Below are 26,769 nucleotides of genomic sequence, written 5' to 3' on the forward strand. Positions count from 1 at the left end.
CCACACGCTACGTCCAACCAGGGAAACTCCCCCCCTGTCAGGTGACAAGAAGGTCAGTTGGCTCTCATGCATTGAAGGAGGCATGAGCTCGGCCCTGGCCTCCCTAGGCTGGAGAGGGGAGTGTGGCGCCCAGGATCACTTAGAAAATTGGCACCGGGTGAAAAATAAGGGTTACAAAATCGTGGGATAAAAAATTATAGAAAATTAAAAAAAAGATCACCTAGCTGAAACTGAAACTGAATCTAATTGGCTGAGGGAGGAGTTGTGTGGTAACCATCCTTGTGGTAGATGCACCCACTGCTCAGCCTCTAATTGGCTGAGGGAGGAGTTGTGTGGTGGTAACATAGTGGTAGATGCACCCACTGCTCACCCACACCCACTTCAAACACTAAGGTCTTCTATCACCCACATACAGGACAGAAATACAAAATTAAGTTTAATCAACAACACCACCCATGTAGTTTACATGTTGAAGTGTCCCTGCAGTAATTTATATTGGTCAAACCAAATGCTGAACACATGGCAGCCATAAGAAATGGAAACATGGAGTACGCTATAGCAAGACATTAGAGTGAGAGAGGACATGGTTCTGTGGCCACGCTTACATTTGTGGGCATTGAGAAGGTCACGCTGCCACCCAGGAGGTGACCTCAAAAAACTTTTACTGCAAAGGGAATCATACTGGATCCTCACATTGAACTCAATGGAGCCATATGGCTTCAATGAAAGCTTAGATCTAAATTCGTTTTTATAATTGCTTGTTTTTAAATACCCTTACATGGCTTAATTATCATGCTATATATTGCACTGCCCGGTGCTTTTCATGGGCTATACTCACAGACTTGCTTGGCCTACTCCATGACTTCCTTGCCATATGTGAACTTGGGAGCACTGATCTCGGTAGAATATAGTGGAGGATTTTCTGGCTGGATGTGCACGAGAGCTACCTGATTGCACACACACACATTGCACATGTATGTGTGTGTGTGTGTGTGTGTGTGTGTGTGTGTGTGTGTGTGTGTGTGTGTGTGTGTGTGTGTGTGTGTGTGTGTGTGTGTGTGTGTGTGTGTGTGTGTGTGTGTGTGTGTGTGTGTGTGTGTGTGACCTTGGGTACCTTGGACCCCTTATGGCAAATCCAAGCCCAGGGAAGGTGATATATGAGTCTCCATGTCTGTCTAATAGGCCTATTAAACGATGGTCAAAGAAGAGAATAATTAATAGGAAAGAGTATAGCACAGCGGGGCTCATAAACCTTGCTTATAAGCTTACAATAATGAAGAATGAATCAAATCACTTTACTGCATAATACTGTGTGTGTAAAGCTTGTATTGCTAAAAAGACACATCTTGGGGACAGGATGTTACTGCAATGCATACACACAAAAAGTTACTGGTTACTGGACGCGAAAGTCATGTTAACCTCGTATGACACAGGAGATGTCAACAGGAATGGTCAAACAGAAGTGGCAAACAGGATGAAGAAATTAAGAAATAGATGAGAATGTAATCTGAATCTAATCTGTAATTTGGTTGTGTTATACCGTACAACCAATTATAAATGATGCTAAAGTGTGATATTAATTACATGAACTCATTTTACTATGACGTACTATGATTTTGACAAAAGGGTTATTATTGTGAATTATTGTTGATTTAATTCATGTTGATCCTTTTTATACTTTGAGATTGAATCCGTCCCTAATATTATCGTACTTTTTGGATCCTGAAGAAATAATCAAGAATGTGATTATATTATTTTGGTTTATTGTATTGTTTTATGACCATACTGTATTACTGTATGTCTTGAATCATGTGTTTGAATTGTACTCAGCTTGAAAGATGTAAGTAATGGGCTGTTTGTGCAAAAGTGACAGTGGAGCAAGATGTAAGTATGGGGCTGTTTGTGCAGCAGTGACAGTTGGAGCAAGGGGCCCTAGGAAACAGAAGGGGGGGGGGGGGGGGGGGGGGGGTTATCAGGCTATAGGAAACCACGAAAAAAGGGGAACTGGCTGAGGTGTAGTAATTAGAATATGTGTACAACATCTGATAATGAAATGGGGGAGAAGTGAGCTGTGATCTGATGCTTATATGAGTGATGGAATTAAGTGTTTATTATAATAGAAATGTGGAATTAATCATGACTGATTGTTTTATGTTAACAAAGGACATCTGCATTTCAGTTTCGTTAAAACATTACCCTTTAAAGTGAGGATGGAGATAACTAGACTAAGGGTCAGCCGGACATAGGGTCAGCCCAAAAAGTTTGACAAACAACAACAATTGAGGAACCAAATTGGGCAATGCCAAGAACCACAATTTGGACATGTAAAAATGAAGACATTTAAAAATGAAGGCATGTGAACATGGTGTTTTGCAGGGTTTTAACAGTTGGACATGTCCATATGCCGGGGATCTGCACGGTTTTGTAACTTCTTTGTACATCTGTGTTTCAGACGTGGTCAGCTGTCCTCTGTACATTTTCCAATCAGCACTTTTCTTTTGATACCCAAAAGCCACTTCTATTTTTGTGTATGGAATAGATCAGTTCATAATATCTTTATGATCATAAACATTTCCCATCAGTGCAGCTTTGTTGCAGATTTTTAGACACTTTCATTCTACTCTCCTTATGGGGCAGTATAGGGGCTCAGGAGTATTTGTATCTTGTGTAATAATTAATGTTGGAATGTGTTCAATTCATTGTTATCCATGTGGCAAAGTGACAGACTGGTGCATATACAGTGATGAATAGGCCTAACCTAATGCAAGATATATCTAAAATAATATGACACAACAACAATAATCATGGCTCCAGTATATCATGATTTTTTCAGTGACAAAGTATACTAATTTTGTTGTTGTTTTAAAACAACATACGGCGCTTCTTATACATATATGCATTCGATTGGCTGGAGGTTGTCAGCAGTATCTTCAGAAAAGTACTGCTGGTAGCAGTTCCATGGTCTCCCCACCAGAGAGCAGTGCTACATATACTTTATTGTTATCGCCTAACTAAATCTTACATTAGAAAATACATTAAAAATGTTTTTTAAATAGTTTACGTGTGTAATCGGCACAGGTTTTCTGCATAGAATACTACAATAATTGCCTAGATATTGAGAAAGTTGTAAGGAATCTGATGTAGCCTTTATGGGTGTGGTATTATTTGGAAAAAGAAGCTGATCAACGTAGCTTCATCTTTGTCAGAGCCTATCAGACGTTGGAGACAACATGTCTTTCGTACACTGAGGATTTAACCCATACATGGGCAACTGGTGGCCCGGGGGCCACATGCGGCCCCCACCTTCACTTAATGCGGCCCGCAGGTTAATATCGGATTACTGATATATTATTGATTTCAGCTGTTACAATTCCAAACATGCAAACATGACCCGCTTGAATTACTTCAGTCTATAGTAGTAGTCTTTTTTATGTCGAATGTATTTGTATTTAAGTTCATAAAGTTAACATACTGTAAGTATAACTAAATGCATTTGAAATAAAATAAAAATGTTACTTTTCAGGATTTTAATTCAAAAATAGCAAAAAGAAATCTGGATTCCAATTCAAAAATAGCAAAAATAGCAGATCTACAAGCTCAAAACGCGTCGCGCTGCTACGCGTTTTGAGCTTGTAGATCGGCTATTTTTGCTACTTTTGTGTGACATGAATGGCGAAAAAAGTTAAAATACGAAGAGACAGTAGGCTATATGCAATGTGGCCCTGGAGTGAGTGTGGAAATATAGTGGCCCTCTACATCATGAAAGTTGCCCACCCCTGATTTAACCTGCTCCATTTGTCTGACGTTCTTCGTGCCTTGATCCAGTGAGCCTTCTCTTTGGACACTCTTTCTGTAGTAGTGTGTGACAAACTGTCTGTCGATATTGAGACAGTACCCACAGTGCAATGAAACTGTTCCAACAGAGGAGAAATACCTCCCGAACAACTACATTCTGAGAAAAGTGGCTGGCTGGCTGAGAAAGCTAAAGAAGCTGTGAAGATGAAATATTTTTTAAAGTTCATATCTTGTCTTGGGTGGAGGTGTGAGATAAAACTGCAAGTACGGCATGTAGGCTACAGTAAGATATAAAAGTTCCAAAGAATTTTCTATAATTAGATATAATGGTATCAATTAAAGGGAAAGAGAGAGTATTAATGAGAAATCTAATCTAGCACAATAAATGTATTTCAGTATAAATATCACAAGTAAATGTCACTAAATGATTATGTGAGATGTTCTACATACAATATATTGGCACTGTGCCAATGAAGGTTAGGATATAACAAATGTCCTTAAATCTCCATCTCACGAAACACGTACCATTAAGGGATTGCATATCCTTTAAGCGACCTTAAGGGACCACCTGGGTCGCTTGGTGGACACAGAGTTATATATATATCGGGGTGGACATCACTAACCACATGTCCGATAATTAAGAATAGGGTCAGATGAGGTGACAAGCCAAACTGAGTTCATAGAAGGACAGAGCGTGCCAAGCCAAACTTTAGATGGTCGGAATTGATGGACAAACAAAGTCTAATGTTAAAAAATGACATGATTAATGGATGTATTAGAAATAATGACGGATAGGATGACTGATAATTACGGTGTAAAACTCGTAAGCTCTAGGTAGAGTGTGTGTGTGTGTGTGTGTGTGTGTGTGTGTGTGCGTGCGTGCGTGCGTGCGTGCGTGCGTGCGTGTGTGAGAGAGAGAGATCTATCACTGTAATACGTGTAGGCCTACATATCTTTTTATCTGTCATGTAGGCTACAATATTAAGTTTGCCATACACAAATCTGTTATAGCGTGTCTGTATGTATAATATATTTGGTATTATTTGTTATTTTTTAGAACATCACATTACATCTTTCATAGCCTATACAAAAGCATAGTGAGTGTGTAGAAGATGCCTATATCTAAATTAAACTAGAAAAAGTGCTCCTCGGAGCACAGGTCTCCGCCAGGTCAGGTAGGTTATTGTGGCCTCCTGGTGGCGCTATAATAGGCCAATGTGAAAAGGGTGGCATTTCTTCTTAGGCCTTTCAATGGGACACTGCATTCATGATTTGAGGCATTTTGTTCCAAAATTGTGTTTTGCTAAATTAGACCTGCTGGTGGCGCTATAAAGGCCAATGTGAATGTGAAAAGGGGGGCATTTCTTCCTCGGCCTAGTGGGAATCTGCATGCAAACTTTCACGGAAATTGCACACTGCATTCATGTTTTGAGGCATTTTGTTTAAAACTGACCAATCCTGCAAACTTTGGAAGCCACTGTAAGCCAAATAGGATGGAATATGAAATATCGGACAGATCCATCAGAATCACATGGAGATGCAGTGTACCAATTTGCGTGTTTTTTGGACAGAATCTGAAGGAATAATCTCCCAAAATGTATTTTACATAAGTCGGCCTCCTGGTGGCGCTGTAAAAAGCAGATGTGAAAATTGCAGTCTAATGTTTTTCCTTGGCCTCTAGGGAGTGTGCGTGCAAAGTTTCACGCAGATCGGTGCAGTTATAGTTAAAAATGCAAATCGGCCAGTTATAGCGCCACCATGAGGTTGGATGTGGATCTGATACTGCTGAACCCAGCCTACAGTAGCTGCAACAGAGAGCCCTAACTGAGTTCTCCGTCCTGATTGGATAAAATTGGTATCCTGACTTGAAAATGCATTATCTGTTTAATAAAGAGCTGGAGATTTTAGATTGATGTTTATTTGGACAGCACAGCACATATTAATGAACATTACGTATAGAATGGAGTGTAAATACACTGGATTTAGCAAGAATGATCATGTCCATCCTGTTACTGAACAAACACTCTATAGCAGGGGTCTTCAGCAGGGGGTCTGGTACCCCTAGGGGGTCCTCAGAGTTATTCCTGCGCTGCGAGGCGTTGTGCACTTGTAGATCGGCTATTTTTGGCAAAGAGGTTTGAAGTAGGGGGGGAAGGACCAAATCAAGTACAAAGTATTGAAGGTTTAAGTGGTGAAATGTCTGAAATGAACAAAAAACATTAATTTACACTGCACTGATGGCAATCGATGAAAATGTTTAATCTGCAACACAATTGTATGCAATGTAGTGGTGGTCCCTGCTTCGTCTCTCTCTCAGCTAGGGGTCCTTGGGCTGAAAAACGTTGAAGAGTAAGACCCCTGCTCTATAGCAATGAGTACTATCAGGATATAGAGCTATTTAACACTTATTTTAACCAAAGAAAATCACTTAACTTACCTTTAAATACAGCTCTGTAACTACCACTGCCAATTACCCCTGATGTGTACGCATGTACAGACAAGATCACACACTGGTTTAGTTTGTGCAGTGTATTTTGAATGTCAAAGTTAAGTGCCGCTGCACAGCAGTACCAAGCTTCCCCCACTAGAGGGCAATGCATGATCATTATTGTTTACTACATCGTCCACAAAAAGAAATGAAACTCATCATTCATGTAGCCTACTTGTGTTTTCAGTGCTTAAAAACAACACATTCTTTATGAAACTGTTGAATGAAATCTACTCAGTGGTGTAAAGTAACTAAGTACATTTACTCGTACTGTACTTAAGTACAATATTGAGGTATTTTTTACTTTACTGCATGCAGTATTTCGAAATTTCAGTACTTTTACTTCTACTCCACTACATCTCAAAGGCAAATATTGTACTTTTACTTGCACTACAATTATTACTTAATTGTTACTATTTGATTTGCAGATTTTGATATTTATTACAAAATATACATTACCCACTTCAGCTCGATCTACAAGCTCACAATGTGTTGCAATGCGACACATTGGAGCTTGTATAGATCTGCTATTTTCAAAAGATTTGTAATGAGTACTTTCAACTTTTGGTACTTTGAGTACATTTTGATACCAATACTTTTGTACTTTTACTCAAGTAAATTGACAATTACTTGTAACAGAGTATTTCTACATTGCAGTATTGATACTTTTACTTAAGTAAAACATTTGAGTACTTTTCCCACCACTGAATCTACTCTAGCCTGATGGGGCGCTATTTCCTATTTCTTGGAAAACGAAACTTACCATCAGATATAGCCCGCCCCACGGTCATTATATGTTTCTGTCAGATCCAGGAAACAGACGTCGACCCAAAGACAACATGGCGTGTCTTTACACCGAGGATCTGACCTGCTCCGTTTGTGTGACTTTCTTCGTTGATCCAGTGAGCCTTCTCTGTGGACACTCTTTCTGTAGGAAGTGTGTGACAAAATGTCTGTCTACGTCGAGCCAGTGCCCACAGTGCAAAGAAACTGTTCCAACAGAGGAGAAATACCTCCCGACGAACCACATTCTGAAGAGCCTGGCCGAGAAAGCTAAAGAAGCTGCGAAGATGAAAATAGGACAATTGCAGGTAAATTAAGTGATGACAGTGATTTAATCTGTTGCAGTGTTGGAAGAAATACTCACATTTTGTAAAGTATCAATACCTCAATGTAGAAATACTGTAATGTTACAAATAAAAGTCCTGTATTCAAAATTGACCTGAGTAAAACAAAGTACAAAAGTATTTGCATTAAAATATATTTTATAATTATGTACTGAAAGTAAGTACTCATTATACAGAATGTCCCATTTCACAAGTTTCCAAATGTATAAAAAATCTTTGAAAATAGCAGATCTACAAGTCCACAATGCATTGCATATTGTGAGCTTGTAGATCGGCGAAATGTATAAAGGGCATGAAGTGGTTAATACATGTTTTGTAATAATAATCAAAATCTACAAACTAACAAGAAAGTTTTCAACTAATTGTAGTGGAGTAAAAGTATAATAATTGCCTCTGAGATGTAGTGGAGTAAAAGTATTGAAAACTGGAAATGCTCCAGTAAAGTAAAAATACCTCAAGTACAGTACTTGTAAATGTACTTGGTTACTTTACACCACTGATCTGTGGCTATTGGTTCCTTGTTCAGACTGGCTGCCCAAATTTGATTTCCTATCCAGATTGGAGTCGTATTGTTTTTTTATGTTGTCTGAACATGGCTAAGGAATGATTATGTGATTCAAATCGTATTTGTTAAATTGGTTTACATGTGGTTTTATGCTGACTTGATCAAATATATAGTTACACAAGCTGATTTAGGGGGGCAGTGTCAACATTCTGAACCTTTCCAGTCAATACAAACTAATGCATAATTCCTATTTTCCCCCTGTCTCTCTGTCACAGGAGTGTTTGTGCCCTGAACATGACGAAAAGCTCAAGTTGTTCTGTGAGACAGACCAGCAGTTGGCATGTGTCATTTGCAGAGATGGGGAGAAGCATGAGGGACACAAGTTTAAACCAATCAAAGAGGCTGCTGTGTCTTTGAGGCGGGAGCTGGAGAAGGGTGTGGAGAACCTCTGTAGTGATGTCCTGGCTATTGAGAGGCAAGCCCAGGCACAGAGAGAAGAAATAACAACAACCAAAGAGAAGTCTAGTCACCTGATGACTCAAATCAACGCCCAATTTGAAGAGATGTACCAGTTTTTGACAAAGCGAAAGGGTGAAATAAAGAAAGAACTTAAGGAGAAAGAGAGAGAGGCTGTAGAGAAGATGAGTGAGAAGTTGAACGCTATGGAGACAGCCTTGACAGAGTGTAAAGGGATAGAAGTCAGGGCAAGATCTTGTTTGGAAATGACAGACCCAGAGAAGTTCTTACAGAGCTGGACTGAAGGTACCAGCACAGCAACGCCAGAAAGCCTATTCAATTCCAGAGCAATGGAGCTTCAGGTGACCTCTTCATCTGTCTCTCTGGGGCCCTATGAGAGCCACCTGCAGTTCTTTGTCTGGAAAGAGTTGCTACAGGTGGTCAATCCCCTACCAGAGAGGCTCACATTGAAAAGAGATAATACAGCTCTAATGATTTCTCATGATGGACGAAGTTTGTTTTGGTCTGTTCAAAAGAGTCAAAATGTGGGGTCTGCTCCTTTTGGTTTTGGTCAACAAACAAGTGGTTTTGCTTTTGGTGGTTCTGCCTATCATACTATGCAAAGGCATATAGACAGATTAGACACAAAGACATTCAGTGCCAATGAATTCGGTGAAGGTCAGCATTATTGGGAAATAGAGGTTGGCAATAGGGCCTTTTGGGAACTAGGGGTATACAACCATTTCCTGAGGTATAATGGGCAAAAGTATAGCATCTATAATGGCAATTTTGAAAGAGAGCTTACGTTTACTGGCAGACATCAAAAGATTGGAATTTACCTTAACTGCTCAGCCAAACAAGTGTGTTTCTATGATGCAGCTAATATGGAGCATGTTGATACTATAACGTCCACTCTTATGTCCATGCCACTGTCAGCTTATTTCAATCTTGGATACAATAACGACATACAGGGGGAAGATTGTAACCCCTTGACAGTGTGCTGGTACTGAGCTGGTTTGGTGAAACCTCTTCTAAATCTTGGAACAGGTCAATGTGAGAAAATGTCCTAAAATAAAAGTTAAACCTAGAACTTTCCCTGACATCTCCACTGATGTCAAAGATGTAAAAAGGAGCATGAAAAGGTTCTCAAGAAAACGAGCAAAGTTCACCATCAATTTCATTGACAGTTGATTGACTGAAAGTGTTACAATATGCAATCATCTACATTTTTATATGCAAGTATTTACATGTTATGATGATACTATGTATGCAGTCATATCTACTGTAGCACTTTACACTGGTTAATGTTTTCTTTTTTCCTAATGCATTTACAGTGTAACCATAACCAATCAATGGAATGTCTATAATCAATATTAATCACTGTCTTTGATATGCATAACCATCATCAAATGATGTCATCAGCCAAACTGGACTGATCCACTGGCTGTTCAATTTGTATTTTATTTAATTGTTTTTGTTTAATATTTACAAAGAGGTTACATGACCTCTTGATAGGTTCTTGGCAGAGGTAATGTCCTACAGTATGTCCGTTGTCCAAATAAATAAAGAAAAACCTGCACACTAGGCTAACATTGCCACCACTTTATCTAGTAATGTTTCAATCCTTTGTGGATTTCCGTCAAGAGAAGTAGAACTTTTTCTTTTTTCAATCTCCTTTCCAAATTGTATTTTCTGTCTGTTTTAGATGGTTTGGTTCTTTTATCATTATCTACATTTAATCAGTTGTTTACTTGACGTGAAGTGCATTGTTTTGCGTGAGGATAAATTGTGGCATTGGTTGAATTTATTTTTCTTTTTGTATTCAAAGCTTTGACAGATCAAAGCAGAAGTATTGAAAATCATTCTCAATAAATTCATGTAATAAATGATTGGCCTACAGTACTTTACTGGGGGATGTGGGGAGTACTATTTTTGCTGTGCTAGCCAAGCTAGTTTACTGTACTTGTGTTCTGTTTTTCCTTCATGTCTTTAATGTTATCATATTAATAAGATATAAAATTCTGCAATGTTAGTTATAGTTTTCATCATTCTAGTACTTCTTCACCCAGTAGGCCACACATTAAAATGATGGCTATTGCTGATGTCGCTAATCACATTTGCTGATCAGTATCAGCAGACTGTTACTGGGTCAGGGTCAGACCTCATCGGCTAGCATAAAAAAGTGCCATAAACTTCAAATGCATAAAGACTATGCATACATTTCAGGTTACCTGCATTACAGATGAACAGATGAGATAGTTCCCTCCTTGGTTTAACTTTTCATCCCTATTTTGTATATTGCAAATTGTTGTTTTCTGTACATGAGGCAGTTGGTACTAAATTCTTACTGTGGTATTTCACCCCCAACACCCAGAAAGCTCCACCACCCTCCTCAGTTTCCCAGTAGCCTAATGACTACCCAGTTCTAAACATCACTGAACACATGAGATGGGTGTTACACAATGTAAACCAGCGCAACCATTATTGATTGATAATCAACTCCAGGTCATTGAATAATTCCATGACATCTCCTTTTTCTTTTTCACTGTAAGGCTCTGCAGGTTTACATAGCACCCACACTAAGACAATGGAGTGCTTGACAGGTTACACAAGACATTTAAAATAAATAAAACGCGCATAGGAAAACTTTCTCACTATCAGTAGTAAACCTGTATTCATCAGGAGTATCATATTCTGTATTTATCCTTCTGTTCAGCTTTCAACAAGTGACATACCCTATGAATATGGCTTGTGTTTCCAACAAAACAATGGTCAAACCATAATGTGCATATGGTTTGCGTCACATAAACTCAGGCTGCAGAACCGACAGAAGCAATCTCTGTCGCCGTTATTCAGTGCAGTGTAGAGCTTTTGAAGTTGGTATTTTCTAAAAAACCTCTTAACTCATTAGCAAGCAAAAAAAAGAAGCTTATACTGAGGCAAATTATAAAGCATTTGCAAACTAGCTAATGCTCCTTTCAATGTCTGTGATACAAAACACATAATAGAGTCACTAATTCTTCGCTTTATATGACTTCCAGGTTTCCCATTGTATCCAAGAGTGCTCATGCTGCTGGACCATCATTGTTTCTGTCACTACTCTCTTGATTATGACAAGGGTGTTTCTCATAGGTTCACTTTAGATCTGTTATGTGTCAAATGGCTCTGGACTAGGTGACCAGCAGCAAGAGCAGCCATGAGTGAGAGTTCTCCTGCCAGGACAGCAGCACAAACCACACTGGCCAGCTGACGGGCATTCTCGCCTGGCTGAGTTGGGCTGGGACCCTGCACATCAAGCATCTGCAGACAGGCTTGTTGGGGTGGCAGATTAGTGCCACCACCCACAGTTCCAAGTTCTATAGATGGCATGGTACAGCTTATGTAAAGATCCTCTCCCTCAGGACCAGCAGCTTCCATCAGAGTTATACAGTTGGAGCTGCCCACAGTCTGTGCAGGGTCCTGTCCACAGGCAATGTAGATAGCAGCAACAATGTTGGCAGCTTGAGCATTAAAGCCACCAATGATACCAGCCATGGCTGAGCCAACCAGGTTTTTATTGATGTTCAGCTCAACCAAGGCAGCTGTACTGCTCTTCAAGACCTCTTTGACCACCTTGGCAGATATAGTGGCATCACAAACAGCAGACTTGCCACGGCCCAGAATCCAGTTCATGGCAGCGGGCTTCTTATCTGTACAGTAGTTCCCACTGACTGATGAGACCTCCATCTCTGGATAATGCTCCTTAAGTCTGCTCACAGCCTTCTCAGTTCCCTTTGAGAGCATGTTCATGCCCATAGCATCTCCTGTCTGGGACTGGAAACGAATATACAGGTTCTTCCCAGCTAAGCGTATAAAGAGCTTCTCTAGACGGGCAAACCTACTAGTCTGGTCAAAGGCTTGTTTGATAATATTGAATCCATCTATGGAGTCCAGCCAGGCTTTGACCTCTGCAGCCCGGCATGCTGAAGGCAGCCGTACAACGGGACCCCTAGTCATGCCGTCAGATAGAACCATGCTTCTGCAACCACCACTCAAAGCAATTGCCCTGCAACCTCTGTTGGTGCTGGCCACCAGGCAGCCTTCTGTGGTTGCCATAGGAATTTGGAACTGCTTCCCATCCAAAAGAAGAGGACCAGCAACTCCTACTGGAACAGGCATGTATCCAATGACGTTTTCACAGCAAGTGCCCATCACTTTAGAATAATCATAGTCCTTATGAGGTAGATAAGCTAAGGCAGAAGGGTTGGTTAAGTTTGATGAAAGCATTTTTCTCCTAATATCCACCCCCCGCTCTGGAGTATCCATGACAGCTTCCAGCTTGTAGTTCAGGACTTTGCGTGACATCACCAGGTTCACCACTTCTGCATCAGTAAGGAAACTGGGACCCATCTGGGGATCCATGAGGATGGCCAAACATTTGTCCAGCTTTCGAGGCTCTGAAGTTATAATACATTCAGAAGAGGGGGTCTCACCAGAAGAATCCATTTCACTTGAATCACAGGGACAAATCATTTCCACTGAGCCTGCCAGGGGTTGAATCACCTCCTTGTGTTTGGAGACCATGTCAGGCTCAGATGATTTAGAGTCAGTAAGAAGGGTGGGGTTTGATGTTGAGGAATTGGCAGCTGCACTCTTCAGTGGTTTGGGTGATTGCAACTCCCTTCTGCAACAGTCTTCTGTTGTCCCTCTGTGTCTCAGTGTAGGAGGGGAGCTGGTGACTGGACTATTAAGAAACACGGATGACTCTGCCACAAGATCAGCCATAATTGAGAGTTCTCCTGCCAGGACAGCAGCACAAACTACACTGGCCAGCTGACGGGCATTCTCGCCTGGCTGAGTTGGGCTGGGGCCCTGAACACCAAGTATCTGCAGACAGGCTTGTTGGGGTGGCAGATTAGTGCCACCTCCCACAGTTCCAAGTTCTATAGATGGCATGGTACAGCTTATGTAAAGATCCTCTCCCTCAGGACCAGCAGCTTCCATCAGAGTTATACAGTTGGAGCTGCCCACAGTCTTTGCAGGGTCCTGTCCACAGGCAATGTAGATAGAAGCTACAATGTTGGCAGCTTGAGCATTAAAGCCACCAATCGTACCAGCCATGGCTGAGCCAACCAAGTTTTTATTGATGTTCAGCTCTACCAAGGCAGCTGTACTGCTCTTCAAGACCTCTTTGACCACCTTGGCAGGTATAGTGGCCTCACAAACAGCAGACTTGCCGCGGCCCAGAATCCAGTTCATGGCAGCAGACTTCTTATCTGTACAGTAGTTCCCACTGACTGATGACACCTCCATCTCTGGATAATGTTCCTTAAGTCTGCTCACAGCCTTCTCAGTTCCCTTTGAGAGCATGTTCATGCCCATAGTATCTCCTGTCTGGGACTGGAAGTGAATATACAGGTTCCTCCCAGCTAAGTCTATTCGCAGCTTCTCTAGACGGGCAAACCAACTAGTCAGGTCAAATGCTTGTTTGATAATATTGAATCCATCTATGGAGTCCAGCCAGACTTTTACCTCTGCAGCCCGGCACGCTGAAGGCAGCCGTACAACAGCACCGCTAGTCATGCCATCAGATAGAATAATGCTTCTGCAACCACCACTCAAAGCAATTGCCCTGCAACCTCTGTTAGTGCTGGCCACCAGGCAGCCTTCTGTGGTTGCCATAGGAATGTGGAACCGCTTCCCATCCAATAGAAGAGGACCAGCAACACCTACTGGAACAGGCATGTATCCAATGACATTCTCACAGCAAATGCCCATCACTTCAGAATAATCATAGTCCTTATAAGGTAGATGAGCTATGGCAGAAGGGTCAGGTAAGATGGATGACAGCATTTCTCTCCTCATAGCCACCCCCCGCTCTGGGGTATCCATAGCAGCCTCCAGCTTATATGTCAGGATGTCTACTTCTGACTGCTCAAAGAAGATGTACTTCACGGCCAGTAGCAGGGCTAGTCCCAGGGTAGTCACATGCAGAGGCCACATGGAACTACTGGAGTCCAATCTGTTGACTATATGATTCTGGCCTGTGTGCTCAGCAGCTAATCGTGTGAGGGAATGGACCAGGACCAAGCCCAGAGACATGATAATTTTAACCCTTTCGGAGACAGGATTTGGCTTGTTGTTCTCTTCAGCCAGCACATGGGCAAAGTGGCTCAGTTGCCATATAGGATGGCCATCGTGGCTTTCCCTGGACAACTCCAGGACCAGTGAGACGCAGGCAGGGAAAAAGGTCATGAAGACAAAGTAATTGGCTACAACAGACATGAAGCCAAAATAGCACATGATCTCTAGCTGGGGCACACCTGACATGGTGCCCACTCCAATGACCAGGCACTCTACAAGTGCATCTAGTGTGAAGGTGGGACCTAGGATGGCCATGCCCTGAGATATGTTCTCCCTTACCTCCTCCTGAGACCTTGAACTGAGGGCAAACTTGGCCAATGTACAGGCTTTGGACAGGTCAATAAGGAAGAATGGTAGTGCTGCTCCATTGAGGCCACACAGCTCTTTCCCATAGACGTAAATGACCACTGCACTGAAAATGAAGCTGGAAAATATGGTGAAGAGCCCAGCAATACGCAGAATATATTTTGAGCCCAGGTGTCTAACTTTCTTGAACTGAAAATACATGTAGACAATTGACATACAGCGTGTGACAGTTAGAATGATGATGTCACTGCCCGGGACTTCTCCCCGAAGCTTGGGACAGCTGCACACTTTGTTGTTAGCTGCCAGGCCATTCATGGACATGAAGTAGACGGTGAGGGCAATGGTGGCCACAATTACCTCCCATGGGTTGGATGCTACCAGCAGGCCATAAAGTCTGAAAAGGCGAGACAGCATGGTCCCAGGTGCCTCCGACTTGCCTGAGGTTGTCTACTCAGTGCAATAAATGGACCTACGGATAGACTCCAACTGTAAATGGGTTGGAATCACCACGCAAGATTATATCAAGTGATGTAATCCTTTGCTGTTTGTTATGTCACACTGTGACATCAAATGACATCATCACACTCTGCGCGCGTGTCGCCGACGACCAGAGGGAGTGCTGTGGTGTCGAGACGATTGGATAAGCAGTTGTCAAGAACCGTCAATATGGATAAGACAGATATGCCCATATACTGTATAGGCATATATGGAAATCTGGTTGTTCAGAAGCGCCGATCCGACAGATATTATGTCACGGTCCCTGCCAGTGTCCTGTGTGTCTATGTGTTAGTCTGTCTGTCTGTGTGTGGGCGTAGTAGGCTTGGTTCCTGGCTTTCCAGATTGGCGCACCTGTCTCTGGTCATCTCACTCACCTTCCTGCCATCTTCCCATCAACCTCCACATTTTAAAAGCCCTGGTCACGCGCTGCCAGATCCTTTTACAGTCTCTGTGCGGTAACGTTTCTAGTCAGTTATTCCCAGTGTTTATGAGTGCATTACTGTTCTACTGTGTTCCTGTTTTTCTCCAAGTGTTTTTTGCTTTTGGACTTACTCCTTTTCTCCTGCTTCGGTTGCTTGCCTTTTTGCCATCAACCTCAGCCTGCCAACCACCTCCACTCCAGCCAGATTTGTTAAATGTTACAAGATATGCCCATACATGGGCCCGACCGACTTCAACCTTGGCGTGTGTATTACAGAGGACCCGAGTTGGTTGGTCAGTGGATCTCCCAAAAAAATATTGTAATACCAATTCCAGATACCAGATTTCATATACTGGCCTAGACTCCATATTTGGGCATGCATGACACAGAACTCTTTATGTGGGCATAAGGGACACAGACCGAAACCGTCAGACAGACGGGTAGAACGGATACTCTAACAACTCATACAATGGGTATTGCTAACTGGGTTAGGCATACATTTCCAACTTGCATCATTCCTGACTTCCATCGTTCCTGAGTAGGCCGGTGCCCGTCTAGTTATCTTGGAGGCCAATATGATGTCATTACTATGTCATATTGATGACATATTCTTTGTGATTACATTTGTCATTACAACCAGCAACTGTGAGCTTGTAGATCTGCTATTTTTTGGCTAAAGTTCTCCTCAGCATAGGGATGCTAGGGTTCAAGTGGTTAAGGTAAAAAAAAATATCATATCACACAAAGATTTGGCGGACCCCTGTAGTAACTCTGAGGACCCCCTAGGGGTCCCAGACCCCCTATTGAAGACCCCTGGACTAGACCTCAAGTGACAGTTATTGTGCTGTAACTTGTGCTATAATAGCAGACATGATTAGCTCGTCTTTCCTACATCAGACAAGACTACGAATTTAACACAGTAGCCTAATAGGCAATACAGTGTCTTTTGGCTGATACAGGGTCACTTTAATTTGACTGAATGAATGCATGCATTCTTCTATGCGCACAGCAGTGGTGGAAAAAGTACTCCAACTTTTTTGTTTACTTAAGTATAAAGTAACAATACCACAATACAACACAATATTGTTTTACTCTGTTACAAGTAAAAATTCGATATTCAAAATTTACTTGAGTAAAGGTATAAAAGTATTGGCATCAATGTACTTAAAGTACCAAAAGTAAAAGTACTCATTATGCAGAAATGTCCCATAGAAATGTCCCTTAGAAATCTTTCGAAAATAGTATTATCTACAAGCTCACAACGGCATTGTGAGCTTGTAGATCGGCAATGTTCAAATAGCCGCAGTATAGGGCTGAAGAGGTTAACGTATGTTTTGTAATAATAATACAAATCTGCAAAGTAACTAAAGTATTCAAATAATTGTAGAGGAGTAAAACTAAGTACAGTAGCCTACAATATTTGCCTCTGAGATATAGTGGAGTAGCTTATAAAAGTAAACGTATAGAACATTGGAAATACTCCAGTAAGTAAAAATACCTAAAAAAGTACAGTACTTGAGTAAATGTAAATGTACTTTACACCTATGATGCGCACAGACCCGATTCCGAATGACGTCGGCTTCATATCCCAGCGACGCAGAGACGTCCGCGATAATAGTTAATGAAACTTATGTACACACAGTACACAGTTACTAAAGAACTCGGCTGCTGCTCGGTAAATGACCAGCTGCTCCCGTGGGAGGAAGGAGGAGAGACCAGTGGTGTGTTCTACCGTCAGATGCTGTGTACGGCGTATACCTTGAGATTTTTTTTCGGCACTACCGTATACCTTCAAAAACTGTTTCATCCATTGAAAACGCGAGAGCGTATACCCACGACCACGCGCATCGTATCGTAGCGTATACCTTCCGAAAAAAAATAGAACACAACACTGGGAGAGACGGTAACACAAAAACACGGCTGAGAGATCATGATGGATCCGGATACTTTTTGGAACGAAACGGCTGCCGCGCGCGGCGACGAGGCGGCAGACGACGCGACCACGGACGCGATATTCCTCGCGTTCAACTGCGCGATCCTGAGTTTAACCCTGGTCCTGGGTTTACCCGGGAACCTGCTGGTGTGCTGGGTGGTGTACCGGACCAAGAGCCTGCAGAACTCCAACAACGCGCTGCTGGTCAGCCTGGCCGCCAGTGACCTGTTGAAGTGCTCCGTGGACACGCCGCTGTTGCTCTTCTCTCTCCTGCGCTACGGCCAGGAGGGCTCGGTGTCGCCCGCCCTGTGCGCCCTGCAGCAGTTCATCTACGCGCTGTGCAGCTGCGTCCAGCTGCTCACGCTGGTCGGCATCAGCGTGGAGCGCTTCCAGGCCATCGCCCACCCGTTCATGCAGACCGAGCGACGCAGGGCGAGGATCCGCCTGTGGATCCTCTCCATCTGGGCGTGCGGGCTCGTCCTGGCCGTGGTCTCGCTGACCCTCTCCAAACAGGCCGTCTTTTACATGCTCTGCCGTCGGCTGGTGTGGGGCCAGTTCCGCGACGAGTCTCACGCCGATTACACGGACTCGTTTGGGGCTTACGTGCTGGTGCCGGTGTGGGGCTGCTCCCTGACCATGATCATCGTCCATTACCTGAGGATATTCCGCATCGTGAGGCAGCACAGCAAGAAGGTGTTCGACAGCGGGATCCAGCTGAGGCCGACGGTGGTGGGACACGTGTGGAGCTGGCTCAGCCTCACAGCCGGTGGTGGAAAAAGTACTATTTCTTTTTTTAACTTAAGTTAAGTATCAATACTGCAATGTAGAAGTAGGCTATACTCTGCATGTCTGGAATTCAAAATGTACTTGAGTAAAAGTACAAAAGTATTGGTATCAAAATGTACTTAAAGAACCAAAAGTAAAAGTAGGCTTACTCATTATGCAGACTGCCCCATTTAAAGTTTTCAAAATGTATAAAAATCTTTTGAAAATAGCTGATCTACAAGCTCACAACGCGTCGCTTTGCAACGCATTGTGAGCTTGTAGATCTGAAGTTGTGTATGTTTTGTATAAATAACCAAAATCTACAAAGTAACTATAACGTTTTCAAATTGTTGTAGTGCAGTAAAAGTTAACATTTTGCCTCTGAGATGTAGTGGAGTAGTAAGTAAAAGTACAGACAATTGGAAATACTTCAGTAAAGTAAAAAATACCTCAAAATTGTACTTAAGTACAGTACTTGAGTGAATGTACTTAGTTACTCTACACCACTGCCTCACAGCTTCAGGACCGAGGACAGTTCCAGCAGCTTCAGCACCCCGGACAGCTCCCGCCGATTCTTCTCTCCCCCCCGCCGCCGCCGCCGTGGGCTCGTCCAGCGGGCAGCAGTGCCCGGTCATCACCGTGGCAGAAGCGGCCAGTCCTCCTTCCAGGGAGAAGAACCGATCATCTCTAAAAAGATCCACCACGGTGGTATCACGTCCGGAGATCGTGGGGGAGGTGTGTCTCTTGACCCCCCACGCGAGGGTTCTCAGCCTGAACCCCAGGTGGGCCCCCACATGATTGTTGGGGGGTCCCCAGTGAAATGACAATTTAAGGACTTATAAGACATTTTTAATACCCACAAAAAATAAGAAAAAATAAAGAGAGAAAAGAAAAAGAAAATGTAGTGCTTTTGCTGAAGTGACAGTCTTCCCTCACCAAATGTAACATATAGAATTGACATTGTGTCAACAAATCTCATCATGTCCATGTAAACTTTTGATATAGGCCGTGTGGTGACCCTCCAAGAAGTGCCTAGAAAATGAATTTCGTTCCCATGTCTTGGATCTACTTTTTCAATGCATTTTTGCATAGACAATACCCTTGTGGACTTTGGGTTAAAATACCTCCGCACAAAATCCTGCAGTATTTTTTCACAAGCCAGAAATGTATATTAAAGTGAATAACCAAAAAACGAAAATCTTGTGCTGCTATTTTTGCTTGTAAAATATTGAAAACTGATTTTGGCAACACAAACTCTTTCTCAAATGTCATAAATACATGTACCTAACATCTGAAACAAGTATTGGTGCCTCATGTTTGAATTTTGATCATGAAATGTAGAAAGAAAACGCTTCTACTGAAGTGATTGGTGCCCAGCACAATGAAACATACACATAGCACATTTAGCTAAAAGCTTATATTTCATACATAGAAAATGTCATAACCTACTGTGTACTGAAAGGTAGGAGAAAAAAAGCAGCACTAATGGCTGAAAATCAGCCCTCTAGATTGGAATAATGCCAAAAATGGACTACAGTAAAATAAAAACACTAAAGCTCCAAATTATTACAACATATGGTATGAAATATTTATTAAAATACCAAAGTGTGTCACAGCATGTGTCAGTGGTACATCAACCCTCCCACCCACCCCCCAGATCAGGCCTTCTGTGTCACTCACAGGTATGAACAGAGAAATGTTGGTTGACAGTGCAACGGCAGCTAAATAGTATACAAATATGACAAAATATGAAAGTGCAGACTGAATCTCCTGTGGATGACCACTGATCACACCATTGATGGATTTGGGGCACCAACTTGACTCAATGAGTATGTCTTGCAGCCCTGCATCACCAAACCTTTTTCCTAAAATACCTAGGAAGGACATGTATGTATGTTCAGAGATGTTGCACTTGGTAGGGCAGTGAAAAACCAGCTGGGGGAAAATTCAAGGGTCAACCTCCGCTTCAATTTATCCTGCCTGCAACATAAAATGTTAGGGAAAGATGAGCACAAGTGTATCAATAAAGACGTATTAACAATGATCGCCAATTTAGTTTAAATATACTCTCATAGATGTTTTTTGTGAGGGAATACATCTATAATATACTTTTCAGCAAAAAGTTTTTTGTTTTGTTTCCCAGAACTGTCAGAGACACACATAGTATTTGATTTACCTGTAGTTTGAAGCATCAAGATCCTCATGCTTCTTCACTGTGAACATCCTTCGTAGCTGGTTTATTTTCAGCCAGTGGCGGAACAACTGAAAGCCGGGCCGGGAGGCAGAGCACAGTGATCAGGCCCCCCCCCGTGCCACCACGCACGCGCGCGCAGTGCGCGTGCGTCGGTGCAAATCCCGCGCGCGAAGCGCGCGGAAAATTTTGCGGGTTTGGGTCGGGTCGGGTCACCTTTTGGGGGGCTTTTTGTCACTTTATTTCGGTTTTAGGGTTAGGATAGGGTTAGGTTAGGGTTATGTTGTTGCTTTAATTAAATGAGAGGCGGAGAGGCGCCGCGGAGAGGTCGCGGCCCCGGCCCGGTCGCGGCGACCGGGTCGGGGCCGCGACCCTGGAGGGCCCGGCGGCCGGGCCCTCCAGGGTCGCGGGCCGGGAGGCGGCCGCCTCCCTTGCCTCCCCGGACGCTCCGCCACTGTTTTCAGCACCTCTTGGTCAACTATAAGCCATGGCAGATGACTCTCACAGAAGATCTTGTAGCGGTCAGTGAAGGGTGGTTCATTTACTTACACAAACACACACACACACACACACACACACACACACACACACACACACACACACACACACACTCTAACCATTTATTTATGTTCACATAAAGGAGAAACATACAGGGACACAAATATTATACTGTAGGTGCAGTAAGGTTACATTCACATAATCCTGGCATATGACTTCGCGATACAATAAACATGTCACTCAGTACTCTATGGGTATAAGGGTATAACCGTCTCCGCCATATATGGCGGCTGCCAATTACAGCACAATACTTTGCCAACCTTTTTGCCTCCTTTTTGGGCATCCAAAGTTGTTGAAACCCTCTAACAGCCAGTATGTGGGTATGTCCTATAGGCTGGCAAATATAAAAACAAATAGTCTGCACCTAATAGCCCAGCTCTGAGATGGTATGTAGGAGTGGTTGGTATTTAATGACCTTTGTCATAAAGGCTTCCTCTAGGCTAGAGTCAAAGGTGCAGGCTATCTAATACTTAAATGACACACGAATGTTTAAAATACAGTAATAGCACCCATACAATCATAAAATGACAAATCAATATTTGACAGTCCAATATTGACATGCATGTTTTGTTTACAATCTCTTACTTGGCCATATTGCCAATTAGCTTATGGGCTTTATCAGCACTGGTGAGATGCAGTGGTGGACATTCACTTGAGTACTGTACGTTTTTTTAGTACCTGTACTTTCAGTGGTGTAAAGTAACTAAGTACATTTACTCAAGTAGGCTACTGTACTCAAGTAGAATTTTGAGGTACAGTAGTTTTACTTTCACAACCCGACGTGTGAGCTTGTAGATATGCTAATTTTTTTTTTTTTCATGTGATAACATAAAAAATGATTTCAGTCTCATGTTAAAATGTGTCTCCCCCCAAATAAATCTATTGAAAATAGCAGATCTACAAGCTCACAACCTGTTGTGATGTGTTGTGAGCTTGTAGATCTGCTATTTTCAATGCTTTTATCTAATAATAACACAATAAATTATTTCAGTCTCATGTTAAAATGTGGCTCACCTGCTGACGTTTCTGTTTGAGAGAGTTGATCCTTCTGCCGTTTTCCTCTCACATTAATCACATTAATGTATTTTAGTCAATAAAACGCTGGTAGAATGTTGCGTGAAACCCAGCTTCCTCAGGAGGCTTGTAAGAACCCATATCCACACAATGTTGATGTCTATAAGTAACGTTGATGCACGTTCTAGTAGCCCTGAAACATTCAACCAGTCCAGGTGTTTGCACTTTCTCCATTAACGGCCCGTACATCTACATAAACGTTCATATTTCAGATTTAAAATGCTTACCCATGGCCATGGATGTTAAAATTATGTACGGGCCCAGAGAAGTACCTGTATCTTCCGTATTGTTCAATAAAAAGCCTGTTAATCCGATCGGTAGCCATTTCACCATATCCTTTCAACCATGCGACCCTATCGGATGGGAGGTGTATTGCATTCTGATACATTATACATCTATGAGAAAATGGTCACCGATCGGTTAAGAATACTCTTTATTGAACAACACGGAATATACGGGTATTTCTGTGGGACCATATAGAATTGTAACATCAATGGCCATGCGGTAAGCACTTTATATTTGAAATCTGAACGTTTATGTAGATGTACGGGCCGTAAATGGAAAAGTGCAAACACCTGGTTGAAGTTCGGTCGGGACAGACGACCGTCGTGTATCCATGGCTTGTTGTTCATGTGTCCCATCTTGTCCGTGTAAATTCCTGAACCTCTTCTTTCTGGTCAGACATAAGATTCATATAGCATCGTTTTGAGTCCTTTTGACGTTCTTTTGAAGGATATTTTCTTTGTTTTCATGTATTTTCTTCGGACGTTACCGTTGCTATGGCCGTTGTTGCAGGAAGTGGTGAGGCGGAAGAGGCAACTCCATTGGTTGTAACGGGAATCACGTGTCAAAAACCGCACCACTCCTTTGAATGTATTACTGCGCTGCTAAGAAAATAGTACCGACTTTTAAACAAGCCCCCAGAACCGCTGAGAAATCTTGAAGCCGCCACCCCAGTGGCCAAAGCTGGAACTGCAGGCGGGGAGAAATACATGCGCGAGCAAAACATACTGATATATAGACCCCTTAACAGACGACGTCATACTGGCTGCGTGCAGCCAGTATGCGCGCAACGAAACCCATTATATCAGGTCTCGTTAGGACGCGTCTCACTAGCCAACACACACAAGAGGGGGTTGGGGTGTGCTGAAACCAGTGCACCCCGAAACAGGTTGGGAATTGATTGCGTGAAACAATCACCTGTGCGTCCAGGCTCAATGTTAGTAAACAAATAATTGGTCTATATTTATATATATAGATATAAATATGTAAACATATTATACATAAATACATATGCATTTACATATACATAGGCATCTCCAGTGAATTTCATAAATATCTCGCGTTCAATCCTTGACACACGGGCTGCCGTAGAACGCAAAAAGGACACTACTGCGCATGCTCATAAATCTACGGTGTGTCCAAAAACGACTCAATAATTCTACTTCCGGCAGGCTTCCGGGTGCTTCAAAACGCCAGTGAGCACATTCAATGAAATGATAGCTGGGGGCGGGGCAATCCGCCCTCTAGTTATATCATACCTCTATGCTTTTAAACTCTAATTATAAAAATACTGCGCCGAATCAGATGTCGGTAGTTTTTTTTCTTACTACCAATAGATATTTTTTAAGAAGCAGAGATTATTTAGATCCACTTGATGGGAACGAAACTGAAGGAAAAGGAGCTAGACAATATGGCCTAATATGACAATTGTGAGTCACAAAGAACTGTACCAGGCATCATGCAACTAATGGGAATACTTAGTGCCCGCCCCAACAGAAAAACATTTCAAATTATTTCATTTTATATAAACTTTTTTTTTTGTACTCTCAGTCACTCTCAAAACCCAATTCTACAATCAATCATAGTAATAAACCTGAAGACCTCCCACAGTTGAAAGTTCAATATCGCTAGTTACCTTTCCTTTTTTTATGTTACTGCAACAAAAGTAATCAACAAATGATACAATAAAAACTGGTCAAACATTGAAAATAGCCGATCTACAAGCTCACAATGCGAAACACAATTGAATACCTCACTCCTACATTCCAAGTGTCAGGGTGGGGGGGTCCCCAGTTCAATTATGATTATTTGGGTTGGGGGGGGGGGGTGGTCACGGCCTGAAAAGGTTGAGAACAACTGTCCTATAACATATCCCCCTCCTGTTCCCTCTGCACTGTGTTGCCACAGTTCTTCATGGAGCTGGAGACGTCAGCGATGGTCCTAACCTGCGTGCCAGCCGCGGTGGACCCCCTCATCTACACCATGGTCACTCGACAGTTCCGCTCCGAGTTCAGTAAGATCCTGTCCTCCACCCCGGGGTGTCCACTGAGACTGAAGGGCTGAGAAGATGGCAGCCAGCAAATACTTGAGGCCAACTGCTTGAGCCCGAGTCAGACTTCATCGTACGACGATGTCGAGTGGCGAAAAATACACCATCTACAAGATCACAACAACGTGTAGCGGGTGCGACACGTCAGCTTGATGTGTGTGACACCGTCGTATGACAGGACATTAGGCACCAGCTTGTCGGAATACAACGCTCGCCCCAAAACACGCTCGCCCCGGTTCAAATCCGGCGACCTCGGAACGGTCGCCACCAGGTATTCCTATAAACGTAACCTCAGTAAAACTATGCCTAAACCTAACCTTATTCCTAAACGTATAACCTCAGTAAAACTATGCCTAAACCTAACCTTATTCCTAAACGTATAACCTCAGTAAAACTATGTCTAAACCTAACCTTATTCCTAAACTTAACCTCAGTAAAACAAGTGAACCAGGAGACCTGGTACTGCCAGACCCCTAGTAGTTGAGATCTGGATGGCTTTGCATGACGTGTGTGCAGAGGAAAAGAGGGACAGACGGACAGACCGACAGACCGACCGACCGACCGACAAAGCCTCATGTAGGCCGACCCCCTGGGTCTGGCAACTATGCCTAAACCTAACCTTATTCCTAATCTTAACCTCAGTAAAACTATGCCTAAACCTAACCTAATTACTAACCTTAACCTCACTAAAATAACTACAAGAACCGCTCAGGGCGAGCGGTCCGTGGAAAAAATGGGGGCGAGCGCATTTCGGGGCGAGTCTTCCAGTTGACCACTCTTACTCTTTAGGATGATGACTGCTCTTTTGATAATTGTAAGGACTGTACACGCACGCACGCACACACACACACACACACACACACACACACACACACACACACACACACACACACACACACACACACACACACACACACACACACACACACACACACACACACACACACACACACACACACACACACACACACACACACAGAGAGAGAGAGACAGACTCGGAAGCATTTGGAAAGTAGAGCCCACAGGTTTGGGATTTGTGGCAGATATAGATGTTTTTTTATCAGGCGTTTCACAGTCGGGACACAAGACAAGATCATAAATAATATCCAACACCTGATGAGACACGCACAGCAGTAGTCTCAACGACGACAGAAGGCAGAGGAAGGGAAAGCAAAAAGAGTGAAAGAGAAACTGACTGCTCGCGCGCGGAGGGGAAAAAGACAATCAAAGAGCGTGAACAACAAAGAGAGAAAGAGAGACAGACCCAACACAATCACAGACCTGTTTTAGTCGCCTGTAAGGAAAACACAATCATTTGACACTTTTGCGCAGACTTGTCGACGTAGTCACCTGAATCGTGTCTCACACAATCCGACCTCCATCTCGAAACAGTACATCTAGGAATGAATCAGATATCGTTCTTTTGACAAAATCTAAAAAAAAAAGATAAATAAAAAGTAAGACCCCACAACAAAACGGTGAACCTCGTCTCCGCCACTATTTACATCATATCCTTGCTACAGCATTAGCACGTCCAACAGATTTAAAAGCCTATTATGTGTCAGACGATGCTGTGAATATGAAGTCAATATGTGAGCAACCCCCCTTCGTTTCAAGTTCACAGAAAACTCTACCCTGTCTGTCTGTGCTTGTTTTCTTTTATTACCCGAGGTGAATTTGCCTACAGTTTCAACTAAATACTAATACTGGGTCTATAGGCATCTGTTGTCACTTTATACAGTACTAAATTACCAGTGTCATAGTGCTAGGTCACTACTAGTAATACCATAGGAGGTAACAACCTCCTGATCCAACTCAATGTTGAACATTTTTGGCTTTTTTATATTTTATTTTATTATTGTGGGGGTCTGGTACAATACCCTGAATCAGCAAGAACTACTTCACAAAATAATAGGATAATTAGACCCCAGGGTCCCGTGTCCTGTCTGTGTACACTAAAGCAGGGGTCTTCAACAATTTTGAAGTCCAAGGACCCCTTAGCTGAGAGAGGGACGAAGCAGGGACCCCCCACTACATATTTTATAAAATTGTGTTGCAGATTTAACTCTTTCATAGATAACTCCATAGACTCGTTTGATAGCACTATTATGTTGGATTCATGTTAATGTTTCAGACATTTAACCACTTAAAAGCATCAATAATTAGTAAACTTGACATTTCACTCCGTACTTGTTTC

The 26,769-nt window shown here is 42.6% G+C and overlaps 3 protein-coding genes across 3 annotated transcripts; 2 read left to right on the forward strand and 1 right to left on the reverse strand.

Moving 5' to 3' along the window:
* The first annotated feature begins 7,110 nt into the window (after positions 1 to 7,110).
* LOC311053104 (zinc-binding protein A33-like) lies at positions 7,111 to 10,251 on the forward strand. The gene is made up of 2 exons (XM_084068508.1): positions 7,111 to 7,374; positions 8,191 to 10,251. The coding sequence occupies exons 1-2, from the start codon at positions 7,123 to 7,125 to the stop codon at positions 9,379 to 9,381; spliced, it is 1,443 nt and encodes a 480-aa protein (XP_083924634.1). The 5' UTR covers positions 7,111 to 7,122; the 3' UTR covers positions 9,382 to 10,251.
* A 1,246-nt stretch (positions 10,252 to 11,497) lies between these two features.
* Positions 11,498 to 15,214, reverse strand: LOC311053189 (3-hydroxy-3-methylglutaryl-coenzyme A reductase-like; the record flags this gene model as incomplete). Its single annotated transcript, XM_084068640.1, has 2 exons — positions 11,498 to 13,120; positions 14,276 to 15,214. 2 exons carry the CDS (start codon positions 15,212 to 15,214, stop codon positions 11,498 to 11,500), a joined length of 2,562 nt encoding a protein of 853 aa, XP_083924766.1.
* Positions 15,215 to 17,652: 2,438 nt separating this feature from the next.
* On the forward strand, positions 17,653 to 24,586 carry LOC311054257 (melatonin receptor type 1A-like; the record flags this gene model as incomplete). Its single annotated transcript, XM_084070133.1, has 3 exons — positions 17,653 to 18,430; positions 18,935 to 19,152; positions 24,431 to 24,586. The coding sequence occupies 3 exons, from the start codon at positions 17,653 to 17,655 to the stop codon at positions 24,584 to 24,586; spliced, it is 1,152 nt and encodes a 383-aa protein (XP_083926259.1).
* Between the last annotated feature and the right edge of the window lie 2,183 nt (positions 24,587 to 26,769).

The sequence above is a fragment of the Gymnoscopelus microlampas genome (genome assembly GCF_963454915.1).
Source record: "Gymnoscopelus microlampas genome assembly, chromosome: 10".
NCBI classification, from domain to species: Eukaryota; Metazoa; Chordata; class Actinopteri; order Myctophiformes; family Myctophidae; genus Gymnoscopelus; species Gymnoscopelus microlampas.